The 16,323-nt window shown below is 43.8% G+C and overlaps 2 protein-coding genes across 2 annotated transcripts in view; both read right to left on the minus strand.

Moving 5' to 3' along the window:
• Positions 1-1,284: 1,284 nt before the first annotated feature.
• Positions 1,285-4,239, minus strand: LOC310854184 (uncharacterized protein). The gene is made up of 3 exons (XM_083758723.1): positions 3,976-4,239; positions 2,881-2,975; positions 1,285-2,560 (listed from the first exon to the last, which is right to left on the minus strand). Exons 1-3 carry the CDS (start codon positions 4,160-4,162, stop codon positions 1,481-1,483), a joined length of 1,362 nt encoding a protein of 453 aa, XP_083614849.1. The 5' UTR covers positions 4,163-4,239; the 3' UTR covers positions 1,285-1,480.
• Positions 4,240-4,744: 505 nt separating this feature from the next.
• LOC310854201 (R3H domain-containing protein 1-like) overlaps positions 4,745-16,323 on the minus strand; it is a 67,490-nt gene continuing 55,911 nt past the window's right edge. Inside the window, exons 19-22 of the mRNA XM_083758740.1 lie at positions 14,530-14,636; positions 9,142-9,239; positions 8,636-8,711; positions 4,745-7,076 (exon numbers count right to left, since the gene is read on the minus strand). Of these exons, the coding sequence (XP_083614866.1) occupies positions 6,853-7,076; positions 8,636-8,711; positions 9,142-9,239; positions 14,530-14,636 (505 nt within the window). The 3' untranslated portion in view covers positions 4,745-6,852. The remainder of the gene's footprint in view (positions 7,077-8,635; positions 8,712-9,141; positions 9,240-14,529; positions 14,637-16,323) is intronic.

The following is a 16,323-nucleotide window of genomic DNA, read 5'->3' on the forward strand; positions in this document are numbered from 1 at the left end:
GCACGTTGACGTCCCTAGTGATTCAACACATGGAATTCAATGGCCCAAACCACACCAAAGGGTCGAGACGGTTTTAGCGTTAACTCCTTGCAACCGTTTGGACCCAAGGAGTTGCATGGTGACCCTTTGGTGTGGTTAGGGCTTTAGACCACTTGGCATTCCACGCTAGCAGAGTAAGTTGGAGGGAAACCTCATTGATCTTCCACTGCTAGTAACACTTGAGCAAAGCAGTTGCCAACCAGAGACTAACACTGGATAAGATATTACTTCAGACTTGTTGATATCAGACCCACGATTGACTTCTTTGTGGGATTATAATCAATTGTGATGCTCAAGTTATCACAATAACTCAGCCATCCATCTGTGTAACGCACTCAAGAGTAATTAATTAAAAAGTGATTGCATCATTTCTGGATGACGGAGTAGATAGCCATGGTTGTGGGAGACAGGTCAGTGTCTGTTGTTGGGTGATTTGCTGTGAGAATTATGATAATTTCAAGTTAGGAGGCGTCCATCACTGTTGACAGGACATAATTTGGATCGCATAGTTGCTGCATAAATCTTGCTACTATGAATGTAAACCCAGGGTGAGTGACTCAACTGAAAATGAATGGACTTAGGACAATTTAGAAGCAACTAAATGTTTTCGAGGCGTACCATGTTTATTTTCCATTTTGGTGTTTTCAACATTATGTTATATTAATGAGAGTTTGGGAGAATTCTACATTCATTAATAAAACTCTGAACTCGATCTGGGGAGAGAGTCTCAGAGTGTACATCTGCACTACGAGCTTGTAGATCTGCTTTTGTTTTTGAAAAATCATGAAAATGTGGCGCAGGAATTTTAATAAATATTCTTTCAGAGCGAACATTTTTAACTCAAATCTTTGCTTTTGGGGGGTCCCTGAAACAACATATTTTCAGATGGGGGTCGGCAGCCAATTACATATACATTTTGGGGTCCTTGACGTGAAAAGGTTTGAGAACCACTGACATAGAAACATGAGGTTTTTCAGAAAACTGTAGAAGACGTTTTGTAGAATCGACCTCAGGTCTTAATGGCAAATGAAAGATTCAAGCACTGGGAAAGCGTTACGCTAATATACTTAACATTCTATTTTTATTGACCGATATACTATATTCATCAGTTCTTAATAACTCGAGTCATACAGTACAATGGTGGTCACAGTTTGCTGTTAAGAGGTAATATTCCGTGTGCAATGGTGCCACCCAGTGTTCACTAAATTAACTACACAAATTTCAGAATAGTTTGTCAAAGTGCATCCTGCAAATCCTGCTGGATCAAGTTGTGAATTTTTTTTAATGTAATTTAATCATGTCTTTTAAAAGGACGTTTCAAATCACAAGCATAACCTTCTGCTTCATTTCTGAATAAAGACAAAAGAATGTAATTCCAAACCACCAATTCACTTGGTTTTGCATCACTTAAATAACAATAAATAATAACAAAAATACCAATTTACACAAATGTGCTGTCCACTTCAAATGCCTCTTTCACAAGCAAGGAGAACAGGTAACTGGTTCTGGAGGGGCCGATCACTCTGATGCAGGAACCCTCTACTGTGTAGAGGACGTCCTTGACCCTGGTGTGCACGTCATCGCAGACCTTAAACACCCACTGTCTCTCAGGTGAGCCGATGCTCTCAAATTGGATCACGTGGACTCTCAGGGCCGTCTGCCAGTGCTCCACCAGGTGCTTGAGGTGTGCCAAGGCGCTCTGGACCTCCGTACTGGGACCGCTCAGAGAAACACACGTGAGATCGGAGTCACCTTCTTCACACCCAAGGGACATGCCATTCTCTCTCAGACGCCTATCAAACTCCCTCATGTCGAACTGTTTAATGTAGCTGAACGTGTTGGAGTCGACCCATATAGACTCTTCGTGCAGATTCTCCATGGCTCTTTGAGAATACCCGGGATCTCTGGCGCCGATCAGATCGGGCCGCCCTGTAACGGCTCTGTCATTCTTGGACGATTTTAACGTGTTTTCGGCGGGACTGCGCCCAAAGGGCTTTGCTGTGACTGTAGCATTGGTCTTGTGTCGTTTATTCATATAGTCAGAATTTGTGTGGTAACTTGGTGTTGCGGAGATGTTCTCAATTCCGGCAGGTGACACTGAAATATCATATGCAGATTTTGGGAGAGGGAGTTTGGAGTCCACATTTGGTGTAGCATGACTTGCTGAATTACTGTCTGCTCTGGTGTGAGTTGATGAAATGTTATCCCCGACCTCAGTTTCCAACCTTTGCCCCGGACTGTGCTTATTATCGGACCCTGTCAAAGACCTAATGCTACCATTTTTCTCAACCGCACCTGAATGTACTTGCTCTGCTCCATACTGAACGTTGGCTCTGCTGATGAGGTCCTCCCTCAGGGCTTGGATGGCCTTGAAAGGCCCCTCGGCCGTGGCCCGTCTCTCCAGAAGCACGGGCTGAATACGCACAGACCTGTGCGCCGACCGTAGACTCTGGATCAGCTCCTCCAGATCACCGTCAAATTCAGAGAGGTTCACTGTAGCATTTGTCACGTAAAAGAACACCTGGGGAACGACACGCACAAAGCAAACACACACGAACTGATGACCTCTCACTTTGAACATACTTAAATGGAATAAAACAACAATATGCAATCACCACTTTCTACCCTTGACATCCGGACAGCTAAAATACCAGGCTCAGCTATACAGTATGTACCCGATCACACAGTACACAGTCTACACACATTAAGTAAGATTAAATAATAACATTTAAGCAGATAGTCAGAAGTGTAAAATATATATGAGACATATACAGAACTTGGATAAATATAAACCAAAAGAAAGGCATGATTATTCTTATGACTTGAAGCTAACATACGTACGTGTGGAGCAAAATGGAACACGGTGAGGGAACATTCCTCAGGGATCTCTTTATCTCTCAGGATATGGCACTTCTTTCGGACAACCCTTTCTGCATCTGCAACAGTTAGCGCAGTTTGGACTCTTGTTATCTTCATGAGTGTTTCATCAGTGTAGGCATATACGGTAGTGGCAGTGCAAACTACTGTACAACATTGCCACTGGCCATTTCAGTATAGCGGTGATAGCCTATCCCAGTGGTTTTCAATGTGGGATCTGTGGATCCCGTCCCACTCCCTGATAAATGACTGATAGATACCAAAATAGATACTTTATAGGGATCTGTAAATCTGTGAGTGTAATCCGTGTATAAAGGGAACCAAATGCAGCATTGCTTCCAGTTATATTCACTCTAAGACTGAGGATTTTACAGGGTCCCATGATCGCAAGAAAAAATCAAAGGGGGGGGGGGGGGGGGGGGAAGGGGGGTCCGTGGCTGTATGCATATCAAACTGGGGGTTCCTACAGTACATTAAAAGGTTGAGCATCACTATGACTTGGCTAGTAGCCTATATCAGGGGTCTGCCATTGCAACCTTTTTGAAACAAAGTGCAATGTTTTATTTTCTAAATAGTGTGCCATTGTAATTGACAAAGAATTCCAACATATTTTGATTGTCCACGAATGATATTTCATATCACATTGTTATTCATTAGGCAATATATCTGAGACTCCCTCCCCAGATCGAGTTCAGAGTTTTATTAATGAATGTAGAATTCTCCCAAACTCTCATTAACAAAGTCAAGTAGCAATGCGAAAACATTAGCCTAAGATTTAGACTCTCGCATACCTGTAGATGTATTTGATCGATTAAGACATTTTCAATCTGAGAGTCTAAAATCTTATAGGATAGGAAAACATGTGTAACAGTAGCCCAAACATTTAGATTCTCGTAGAGGGCTAGTGTAACAGTAAACAGACTCCAATTGTGTGTACACACACACACACACACACACACACACACACACACACACACACACACACACACACACACACACACACACACACACACACACACACACACACACACACACACACACACTGAATAATGCGTTTACCTTCAGCATTGTCAAATGTGACAAATGCTACCCCGGTTAAGTGCGTGGGATATTCTACATCCTCTACGTCTCCTCTTGAGCTTTGTTGTTGGAAATGCTTCTGGAGTTTGTCGATCATTCGAGTGACTGGGAGGACGTCAGGATCAGGAACTCCTGAGACCACCACAATCCTGTTCATTCTCTCCATATTCTCTGAATTAACAGCGACCACATTAACACAACAACAACAATCAACTGCAGCTGCTTCTGTCGCGAGGATTGTTTACTTTCCTTTCACTTTCGTTTCAGGCAGCCATGGCCGCTCCTCTAGTCTAGGCCAAGATCTATAGTCCCACCTTGTGTCCGCATTGATACAGAATACAGATCTGAGATCAGTTTCAGTACTTTTAGTCCCGTTTATACATTATGGGACTTTTCTTTGGTGGACAGATCCCGATACAGCGCTTCTGGGTCATGTAGCTGCGATAGGAATTCTAGTCCAGCAGGGGTCACTGTCTACCTTTTATTGTTGCGGTTCTGATGACTTTAGAGTAGAGTTGTAGACCATCATGCCCATTGACCTCCCAGACAGTCCCCTCCCTTCAAATTATTTAATAGTTATAATAGTTTGTCCTTGGAAAATAATGCATTTCAGACTTACGTGATGTAAACATTTATTAAATTCAGTAAACATAAGTTAATTAACAAGTCACATGCGACCTTGCAGGCCACATGCACCCTCGTGAATTGAGCACAAACTTAAATAGAAACAGTACTAGGGTGTTGAATTCAGCCGTTTTACCATGTGCACTTTATCAAGCAAGTGGCCCTTCAAATGAAGTCTCAATAAGATATAAACAATCACTTCAATATAAAATAATCTGGCTCAGCCAAAATAATAGAACAAGGATGGGATTTTTCATGTTAAACATGAAACGTATGCAGGCGGACACCAAAACATCCCCCCCCCCCCCCCCCCCCCCGCAAAATAAATGACCATAACTTTCGTAATGTCAAGTGCAAATGTATGTAACATTCAGTGTGTGGAAAGGTGGCATTAAATAATTCAAGTAGCAGATATATATATTATTCAGCGTATACTGTATAGGGTTCACCTTTTACTTTATTTTATTTTTTACAAGCGAAATCCGTTAGGAGTTTTGAGAAAGCTATACAGTCCACCAGAGTTGTACTGTATATTTCAAAAGGCACAGAAAACCCCATTCTCATATCCAAGATGTTTAAGATGCTCTAGTGCAGTGGTTCCCAAACTTTCTCATGTCAAGGACTCTCAAATTGACACTAATTAGCCCGCGGACCCCCCATTTGAAGAGATATGCCAGGGACCCCCCATAAGAGAAGATTTCTAGGGCTCTAGCAGTGATTCTCAACCCATTTAATTTCAAGGACCCCTCCAGTTTGACATGCATTAGTCCACGGACCCCCTTTTAATGGCATCTCTATCTCTGGGACTCCCAATTTATATTGTAAAATATTGTTAATTTAACTCTTGAGAGTGTACAAATGGAACCACCACGTACACTAGTACACGTATCATTATGATACGTAAATGATACGTATACCATGTATCATTTGTACACTCTCAGAGTTACAGACCCATAAGGGTTCATTTGGTTCATACCGGTAACTATCATTTAGCTGGGGACCCCCTGGAACTCCCTCAAGGACCCCACTTTGAGAACCACTGCTATAGTGTATTCGGCAGCATACCAAATCACCATTGTCTCTAATCATCCTAATTTTAGACGCATTAACTGAAGGCTGTCAGTTGTAGAGTATGTTGACGTCAGACGTGACAACATCGACATCAGGTTGACATGACAACACGTTGACAGCACTTACGTCCAAGCTATGATACAGCCAAAAGGAGATTTGTTAAAAAAATAAAATAATGCACATTATCATTCGATATAGTGACTGCAATTTCAATGTAAAACAAAACAAATGCATACCACACTAATGTGTCTGTCTGTAACCTCTTTGAGTGTCTTTTTCGGAGGTTTATCATTTACAAAAGTGAGCATAAAGACTATTAACGCATTATCCAGTTGGGCACCTATTAACGGCTGATTTATACTTTGTTGCATGCCGGTGTCTCCCCCCCCGTGAACGGCTGATCTACAAGCTGCGATCTACAACGCATCATGAAATTGTAGACAGGGCATTTTTGGTGTGAGAAATAATGCTGAACAAACCATAAATCAGACTTAATGTGGCTGGCTGAGTGACGTAAAACCGACTGAATATCTCATACGGAGAAGCATTGCTGGTGGTGAGACAGACTTAACGAAATAATATTTTGCATGGTTTTGAGAAAGTTTAGGTGCCCTTGACTGATAATTTTCTTACAGTGCAATTATTTTTTAAGACAGCAGAACAGAATAGTAATCTCTCTTGCCTACAATTGCATTAATATCCTCCAAACCTTCAGCCATGCCAATGATTTCCCCGGTGCAACTAGATCTTTTTTTGACTGTTCAGTTATCTGTTCAAGTGGCTGGAAAAATATACAGACACAGAATAGCCACAAATCATCATCAGTTTGGTTGGTAGATTTTACCCCCAGCTTCACAAACTCAAAAACAAATCAAAAACACACTTCAAAACAATCAAATAAGGAGCAAGTGTCATACTTTGGCAAAAGATGGGTGGCAGCGAAGGCCTGCGCTTCAGTGTTCATTTTGGGATCCTGCACCCCCATCTCTTGCACTGAGTGAGTCAACGCTACTGTGTGCGTTGGCCTGGATCGTTGAATCACGCAGCTCCTGTTGGTTACTCGTTTGCAGTTTGAAAAGCGTTGAGAGGGCTGAGGGCCACTACGTCGGAGCAGGGCGCTCTGTGCAGCGGATTTGGAGGGGAAAGGTGGCCAGGATGGTGTTATGACGACGCCAGGTCTCTCGGAGGCTTGCAGCTGCCGGGGGGAAGCTCCTGGACGGGAGACTCTTGTTTCTTGGCTGCGGATTCGTCCTGTGGCCGGGGCTGGCGTTCAGACAGCCATTTGATCATAGCGCCGCCTCGGCAGAGCTCTCCCAGGAGACGGTGGGCCTCGCCACAGCTGATGCCCTCTGGTAGGTCTGTCACCTCCAGAATCCGTCCGCTCACTGCACACAAACAAACGGACAGACGCCGCCGTGAGGCGTAGATGTACGAGTGAGCCAGTGATGATGGATTGTCCAGCATCCATTTGGCACGTTACACATACAGTATGTACCTTAATGGAGACTTCAATATTCACCTGTTTTGTAAATTTTGGGGAGCTTGCTGATTTTAGGGGGCACGTGAATAAGACAAACATTATAAGTCCATAGACTTGGCTGCCACATGACATGTCTAGTGAAAACGTTGTGTAGAGTGATATGTCTTTGTATTTTCTTTCAATCGGAAAATACAATATGTAATTGCGATCATCGGTTCTTTAGTTATGGGCTGTTGAATAAAGCTTGTTTTGACCAAAACGAATCTGGGAAAAAGGCGGACGGAGACAGACTTTTCACTTCCAGTTAATTTCCGCCGGGTATCGGTTGCCTAGCAACCTAGAACCATTCATATGTAATCACTGAAAACACGGTTCTGACGTCCAGGGGGTGTGACGTTAATTGGCAACATTTACAGTATAAGCTTATTGAACTAACTTACCACATGAACCCTAGTGTCCTGTCATAACAGATGAATATTCGGTGATGGTGAAAATCGGTGAACATTTTGTGAAGAACGCGTATGTGCTATTTTCGGCGAAGATATTTTTGGTGTAGAAGGAAAACGGAGGGGCCAAGTACAGACGCCTGGGGGCACCGCAGTGCACAGGGTTTAAGTGGTGATAAAAAAAGTCATGGTTGTTCAATCTAAGAATTAGTCTCTTTTGTCTTAATTTCTGAAATTTTAGCAAAGTATAAAGATAAACCACCTGGATATGAGCCTATTTTCTTACACTATCTATTATAGTGGAAGGGCCATTTCATGACAACACCTGAATAATGAAAAAAAGAGGGGAAAAAAAAGTGTGAAGCTACGATACAATATTTGGAATAATCAGCACTTTCTTAATACCGCTGGGGGCTGCAGGTTCCACTACCAGGTGTGAATTGTGCCCCGTCTGTAATTTAATTCTGCTTACATTCACAAACACCTTTTCCACTACTGTGGAGCGCAGCAAGAATATTCTGACCACGAAAAAAAAAGGAAAGGAAACTTGATGTTGCACGGCCGTAAATCTGCTAAATAGCCTATATAGCAATTGGTTTTTAACCCTCACAATCTGCGATGTGAATTTCCACTCTCTGCCCAACAGCTGTTTGAGGGGGGGGGGGGGGGGGGAAAGAAAACGAAAACCCAACATTATTTCATTCGAGAAATTCCACGACTTAAGTGTTGGTGACTCTCTGCGCAGTCTACACCCCAGGTGAAACGCCCGGGAAGAGCTCTTTACTCTGATATCTCATGCTTTGTTAGGACTCAGGAGAGCGCCGGAATGAATTTGAAAATGCCTCTCTTATCTGTGAAAGTGCATGACATGCTCATTTACACGGTTGGGAGGCCAGTAATGACCAGAGGCCTCCGATAAAATATATGGAGTCTACTCTCCAGACAGAGAGTCCGTCCCGTCGTCGTCAGTCTCCGCTAGCGGAGGCTTCCCGTCCAGAGTTCCTATTACCTGGTTCACCTACACTGAGATCTGTAGCCACGGTCTTCCTGCCGGTCCTTCTGCCTTGGCTGCCGTGCCAGATTCCCATGTGAGCCTAAAGGAGGATACACATTGTTAATATAATAGACACAAATTTCATCTTCCTTTTGTAAATAATGAAAATAGCCGATCTACAACACCGATGCGGTAGCCTACATTGTGAGATTGTAGATTGCCTATTTTCGCCATGTCACACCATTTTATAGGAAGTATAAATAACTGATTAAAATAACATACTGTCAAGCTAACAATTCAGCTTGAAAATCAAGTATAAAGTATAAAGTAAGCTTTGGACAGACATGCTCATCAGTGGCTGAGTGCTTAAAGGTATTGCTGTGGCCATTTTCAACACACAATTGAGCATCTCTGAAATGGAGCCGAAGCCGTTCTGAAAAGTTTACTCCAGTTGATTGCAAAATTGCAACCTTGGCTTTAGAAAAACTAATATGAATGGCATTGATGCAATGGGGCAGCTGTAGAGCTACCTGGTGGTTGGCCATCATGTGCGTTGCATGGATCAGTGGTGGTCCCATAGGAGGTTTGTACTGAAGAGGTTGTCCCAGCAGAGGGTAATGTCCTTCACCTGAAGGTGACAATTCAAACCACGTCATCATCACCACCAGGAAACACCTGGTGGGCTGAATCCGTTAGCCTATGTACGTACGCTGCACCACCGCATACAAAAGAGTTTAGAGTTTATTTTCAACTTGATAAAGTCAACAGACATTGTGAGAGACCTGTGGCATCAGTATCGTTTATAATTAGTATAATATATAATGCTGAATTACAGTATAATTATGCAGTTAAAACCTATATACTTCATTGACCAGTGTCCCCTCTTTTCTCCCCTCTATGCCAAATAGCGATCTATAATCCCACTTGTGAGTTTGTCGGTGTGTGTGTGTGTGTGTGTGTGGGGGGGGGGGGGGGTATCAACAAAGTTCCATCTCATGTCAAGTCAGATTGATGCAGGGGTCAGTCCCTGAAGCTGACCTTGTCCATTGGGGCAGAAGGCTGGAGGGAGGTGGTGATGGTGCTGATGCTGGTGGGACATGATGGAGATGGCCGAGAGGCCCGAGGGGAGGCCCTTGAGGCCGCCCAGGAGGCCCGGTGACGAAGACGGAACCGGGGAGGGAGAGCCGGCCTGCTGGACTCTGCTCTGCAGACAAACACACCAGGAGTAGGAGGAGGAGGCCGAAGAGGACAGGACAGCACAGGAGAGGATGTAATAAGACTTCCATTTCAAAAACACAAGCCTCATCGGTGCAGTAGTTTAGGGGAAAAGTGGTTCTTCGTTTTCTCTCGTCTTGTTTGAGTAATTGTCTTTGATGTAGAATTTCATCGACACTCCCCTAATGTACCATTACAAACTGACACTAGACTAAGACAATACTGTGTGTGTGTGTGTGTCCTATTCAATAATGTTATAAAACCTGCCCAGAGTACCAGATGGTGGGGTTTACCAAATGATGGATATCGTTGCTCTCAGGCAGAAACCTTGTATCTCCACATTTCAATTTTCATCCCTCTATTCCCGACCTGACCGGACATTTACATGAATTGAAAATATTTTTTATTTTCTCAGTAACTCGTCTGTGACTATTTTCACATCATTCATAAAGAAACATATATACCAGTGGTTTTCAACCAGTGGTCCAGGGACCACCACTGGATGGAGCCTTCCGGGTCCATTTGGTTTCATTTTATGCTCTCAAGAGTTAAATTATTGTTAAAAATCTACATTATTTAATTTACAAGAATTCGACACAATTAGAGATTGTAGAAGAATATTGTTATTTTGATCACCACATCAATACGGCACGTAATTGTGGACACAGTCTTATCCAACGACAACAGAATATTCAACTTTTGGGACTGAGAGGCTAAATATCATCAAATGGTGGCCCGTGGCTCAAATGGCAAATAAATAATGCATAATGGTCCTTGATATGAAAAGGGTTGAAAACCACTGGTATATATACTCCATGATGACGGAGAATGTGACATTCTTGGCTGGCCTTTCAGTTAGCTCTCACAGGCAACGCTTGTACCTGGCAGTTGTGGAAAGAAGTACATTTACTTCTCAGACCCAAATATAATTACTAATTACTTTGTAGCATACATTTTTATTTTTATTATTATAAAACATACATTAGCCTCTTGAGCCATAAATGCATTTCAGCCATTTGAAAATAGCTTGTGAGCTTGTACAGCCATTTCCAAAATATTTAATACATTTGAAATGGGACATTCTGCATAACGTTTACTTTTACTTTTGGTACTTTTTGATGCCAATACTTTTGTACGTCTACTCAAGTACATTTTGAATTCCTTTTTACTCGTAACAGAGTATTTCTATATTGCATAATTTTACTTAAATCTGAATTGTGAGTACTTTTCTCCACCACTGGTACCTGGGGGCTCTCCAGAGGTGCTAGTGGTGGCGGCGGCTCTGTTAGCATGCGGCTGCGATGGTGGGGTTCCTGGCTGCCGGGGTACTTGTGAGCCAACGCTTTCCTCTGGCAGGGCGAGTGGGGCCGTGGCTGGTGGCTGGATGGCACCGTCACCTGCATCATCACCATCCCACTACCTGGGGGTGGTGGCGGCGGGAGGACCCCTGCTCTCAGACACACACGCGTAAGCAGACCATGTGATCAGGGGGACTCGCAGAAAAGTCATATAAGCGGGAGTCAGAACCTTCATATAATTGGTCCTCACTAATGTTCATGATAAAATGCCACAATTTCTTCCTACTCGGTCTGTGTCTCATAGGAGGGCTGTGGGCAGTTCAGAAACCCGTCCAGTGACATCATCGATGGGGAATCCGAGCTAATAGAAACTGCAAGCTTTCCATTCCTGAAAAGTTGCAATGCGAAAATGAAAGCCTGTGGTTTTTTATCGTGAACATGATAGGCTAAAAAGTGGTGAAGTGGTCCGAAAGCAGCTGATCTATAAGCTCATTGTGCGCTTGTAGATCGGCTATTCTTTGGCTAAATATCAGAGTCTCCAGTATAGAACCCTGGGGGACCCTGGTCAACTAAGTACATAGAGTTTAAGTGGTTAAATGCTGATAATGAAAAGGCACACATTCCTGACTGCAAAGTGTTTCGTGTGGCTTGGTTATTTCATTAGTTGCTCCACATTTCATTGACCTCTACAGATCTCAAAGTACAGGTTTAGTTTCAGAAAAGTGCCTCGAGAGTACAGTCGGCGGTCAGGGACATGTACGTATAGCGCTGACACTTGATTGTATCTGTCAAGTGTAACTGATCGATTTTTCCACTTACAGTCTTTGTAACCATGAGGTGACCCTGTCATCCTCCTATAACATGCCCCGGGCAAAATAATTTACGGCGGAAATTGCTCAATTAATTTTGCATTTACTGTTGGTACAGTAAGAGTGTGTGTGTGTGTGTGTGTGTGTCTGCTGGGGGCGGGTATATTACACGTGTACATTAGAGAGCTTCACAATGAGGAAATGTTTCTCACAACTCCTGCGTGTTTCTGCCTATAATACATTCAAATCTAATTAGCTAACTGTTAACATAAAGCTTAGCCCAGTTGCTCTCTGAGCTCTAATCGTATGCAAACTTTGCTCAGCCAAAGGCACTGTTGATTTATGAATTATTAAAGACCGGCCGGCGCGTAATAAACCAGCAAGGACAATGGATTCTGCTCGGACTTAATCAGGTGATTATTTCTGGACGCAAACTAGCCAATTAAATGTGTTTACAGGAGGAGGCTGCAGTTAGGAACCCTTGCTGGACCTCCAGCCGACCTCATTACAGATGAGCTGAAAATGATGGCTCTGTCTATTTCTCCCTCATAGTCATCAGACATGAATAATAAAAGGTCATTAGGAGGGAGATAACACCTCTCCCCACCCCACACACACACACACACACACACACACACACAAACACGCATGTGTGTGCACAGACGCACGCATGCATGCCTCTAGACAAAGACAATGTTGCCTGGAAGCAATCTCAAGGGTAATGCAAATGTGAGAGACGGCACTTAAAAGTTCTCCACCAATGGAAATGATGTACAGTAGGCAAATCAGAGGGTTACTGGCAACAGCATATTTCTCGCGATATAAAATCTAGCTTTAGATTGACAGTTTTAACCACCCTAGCGTCCCTGTACCGTACGTGCTGGGCATGTCATAATAGGTCCATGACGTTTGGCAAAATATTTTGTGAAAATAAGCAGCTCTACAAGCTATATCTTGGCAGAGAGATTTGGTGTTGAAGGAAAACAAATCACACCCGTGTGAAGTGAGGGGCGCTCATATCATCATACATCGTCATACATCACATTCCGTGCTCAACAAAAAAATGTCATTCCTGCCAATCACTTTGGGCGTCTTCACTTTTCTGCCCTCACTTTTATCTTTATTATGTACTTGTACTTGTGTGCTCAGCCAATCAAACCATCGATATGGAGGTGATCAGCCAATCACAAGCCAATGTTTGTGTTTACACAAACCCGAGAAGCTGGGCATAGGAGAGGCTAGCGCCCCTCAAAAAAAAGGCCAAGGATAGGGCCCTGGGGGACCCCGGTCAATGATGTATAATAAGTGGTTAATTGGATCAGAGTAGAGCAGCCCGGTGATGAATGAGACCTGAAACATAACTTTACTTGACCCTGGAAGGACATCTTCTGGGGGTATAGAGGCCCTCAGCTGCCATCTATTCTATAGCATGCCTTTGAATTATTTTTCTGCCATCTACGAACATATTCGGACCCCTAGGCTAGGGTACGGCAGGTGCCAACTATACGTACATGTTACATGCCATACATGTGTCCATGTATGGCCTACTTGTGTGCAAGCCTGCAAGGTGCAAGATGTCACCTCGACAGAGTGCATTTCTAGTTTATTATGCGAGCACAGAATTTTACACAGCTTTTCTTCTTTTTTTTTGTTATATTGATATCGACAGCGTGTGCTCTGGAGCTCCAACGAAAGCCTGTGTGGCTCCATGCTAACATTAGGACTTTAATTGAGCCGTTTCTAATGAGACCCTACTACGGGGTCATTTCCTGGACATGTTTGTCAATAGGATATCGTAGTAGTAGCAGTAGTAGGAGGAGGCAGCAGGAGCAGATGTTAAAGCTGCACTCCTTAAGTTTCATGTCCTATACTGCTCTTCCAAAAAGAGAACCCCTGCTTGACAAGGGGAGAGTTTCAGGCATAAGGCTAGACGTTATAGTGTTTAAGTGGTCAAATGCAAGGCAGTCTCTTGGATCGCACAATATTCAAATATTAAAACGCAATTTTTGTGAATGGCAAATGACACACATGTGACGGCTTCCGTTCGCGACTTTCTGTAGCATTTCAAGATGGTGGAAGAGTTGTCTGACAAACAGTCTATTCCAAGATTGATTGGCCTGAAAAAAAAAGACGTTTTTTTCTCCTTTTCCGTATTGATTGGTCTGCCTGCCAATCTCCAGCAGAAGTTGGCGTTAATTCCAGAACAGCACCTCTGAAGGGATCTGCAGTCAAGGGTATGTCTTGATGTCCCCCGGGAGCTTATAGCCAGTACCTGATCGATGCTCCACTTCCATAGGACATTCAGGACGGGAACCCCTTTAGGTGTTTTTAAGCATTATGTTATATTTTAGCTATTGAAAAATAGCATAAGATCTGCTTTGAATATATATTCACAGCGAATGTTTTTAAAACTTGTATCTTTGCTTCTGGGGAGGTCACTGGAACTACATATTTTCAGATGGTCTAAATGTGTTAATGACGCTGGTTCTCTGACTGAAGATGCTTGTTAATTATTGTATTGTATTGTATTGTATTTTCGTCATTATGATAACTTTGTGGCTAGGCTGGGTCTTTTGGGGGCTGGCAGGGTCAGTACCTGTATACTGTTGTCCTCCTGTATGCTGCTGGGAGACACAGGGCGATGCGGCTTGGGGGAACTGAAGCTGCTCAACAGCCTGGGCGGGCAAGAAACTCACTGTCGAACTGTGGAGTGTAGCGTACGCGCACATGCACAGTCGCGCGCGCGCACACACACACACACACACACACACACACACACACACACACACACACACACACACACACACACACACACACACACACACACACACACACACACTTCAGTGAATGTGCTCAGAGATTTCACACAGTGTGTCGACATATAAAGAAAATCATGTCGCGCTGCATCAATATTCTAGTGTTCACACAGTGGTTCTCGATGCCCTCGAGGGGGTTCCAGCCAGGGGGGTCCTTGAGGGGGGATGCAGGGGGTGCCCAGCTAAATGATTGGTAGGTAGTTACTGTAGTAACCAAATGGACTCTTACACTGTAGGATTGTAACTCTTAGAGTTATGGGGGTCTGTCTGTGGCCTAATTCATGCATATTAAAACAGAGGGTTCTCAAAATGAAATGAAAAAAAAAAAAGTTTTGAGAAGCGCTGGTCTAGTGCACTATAAAGGGGACAGATGCCCTAGTTGCTTGGCTTACACCGACAGTAAGCCACTATGATCTACTTATGTCTTGTTTCCCCTCACGCTGCTGGTCCGATTACAAATGATGTACAAATATCATTCTTTAGGTGACACAGAGAACAGGGCAGGGTCTGTGCGAGATTGAACACCACACAATCGCATGCGAGTGTGAGCAATTTGCTCGTGCAGTCGGTCCGAACGAGACACATCTGTAAAGCGAGTGTTGTGCCGGTGCAACACCAACGCTCCAGCAGCTCCCCGTGCTGTGCTGAGGCTGGTGAAATGCAGGTTGCAGCTGGGCAGCGGGTCCTCATGGGAGAGCGCCGAGCTGTCCTGACAATGCTATATAAATCACTCCCACACGGACTGCCCTACAAAAACCAAACAACAGCCTCATTTAACAGTCAGGGACGGTGAGAAAGTGTCCTTCGGTGTTATTCATCAGTGTCGTGTAGTGCAGTGTGTGCGTGTGCACGCGCGTGCGTGCATGCTTAGCCGTCTACACTTTGTGCTTGTGTTGGCCTGTGGACATGTGCATGCTCGATGACCCTGACACCATCAGGCATCACTAATCCCACTGTCTGTTCCCAGATTGATTGGGGCCCGCGGCGGAAGATATTAATTACACGTTTGGTTTTCTCATGACTTGTTCCATCAATCAGGCGTCACGGGAGACCTCCAGCACACCGACGGACGGACTAACGGGGGAAATTGACTACAGCACCTCAAACAGGCTCTCGGAGCACTGATTCATCAGCGATCACGAAGAGGCCAGTTCACCGAACGCACATCAGGACCGCGATCGCAAATTGTTTCCAAGTCGAGTCAAGATAGCCTTCTTTGCATTGAGGTGATGTTGATAGGTAGGGCTGTACTGAAGTATTTCAGCAGGAAGCAAATAAAAACTTTTAAAACTTTTAAAACGCGAGAACAGCTGTGGGTTAATTGGACTTTACAAATATTTCTGGAGTGGACTGGCCTTGCACCTTCTCTCAGTTGGAGGAAGTAGAGACAGTATAGGAGCATGAGAGTGAATGATATGCAGTCATGAGCCCTAAAGCCTAATTTACAGTATACTTGAAAATAACTGTGGTCTGTCTCGTTAACTTGAAAAATATTAATTATCAACTGGGCTTAAGAGTCAATAAACCTGATCCAATGGGCTGTGACACAACCTGGATTTCATGATTTCAAAATT

The sequence above is a fragment of the Protomyctophum parallelum genome, assembly GCF_964188405.1.
Source record: "Protomyctophum parallelum genome assembly, chromosome: 23".
NCBI classification, from domain to species: domain Eukaryota; kingdom Metazoa; phylum Chordata; class Actinopteri; order Myctophiformes; family Myctophidae; genus Protomyctophum; species Protomyctophum parallelum.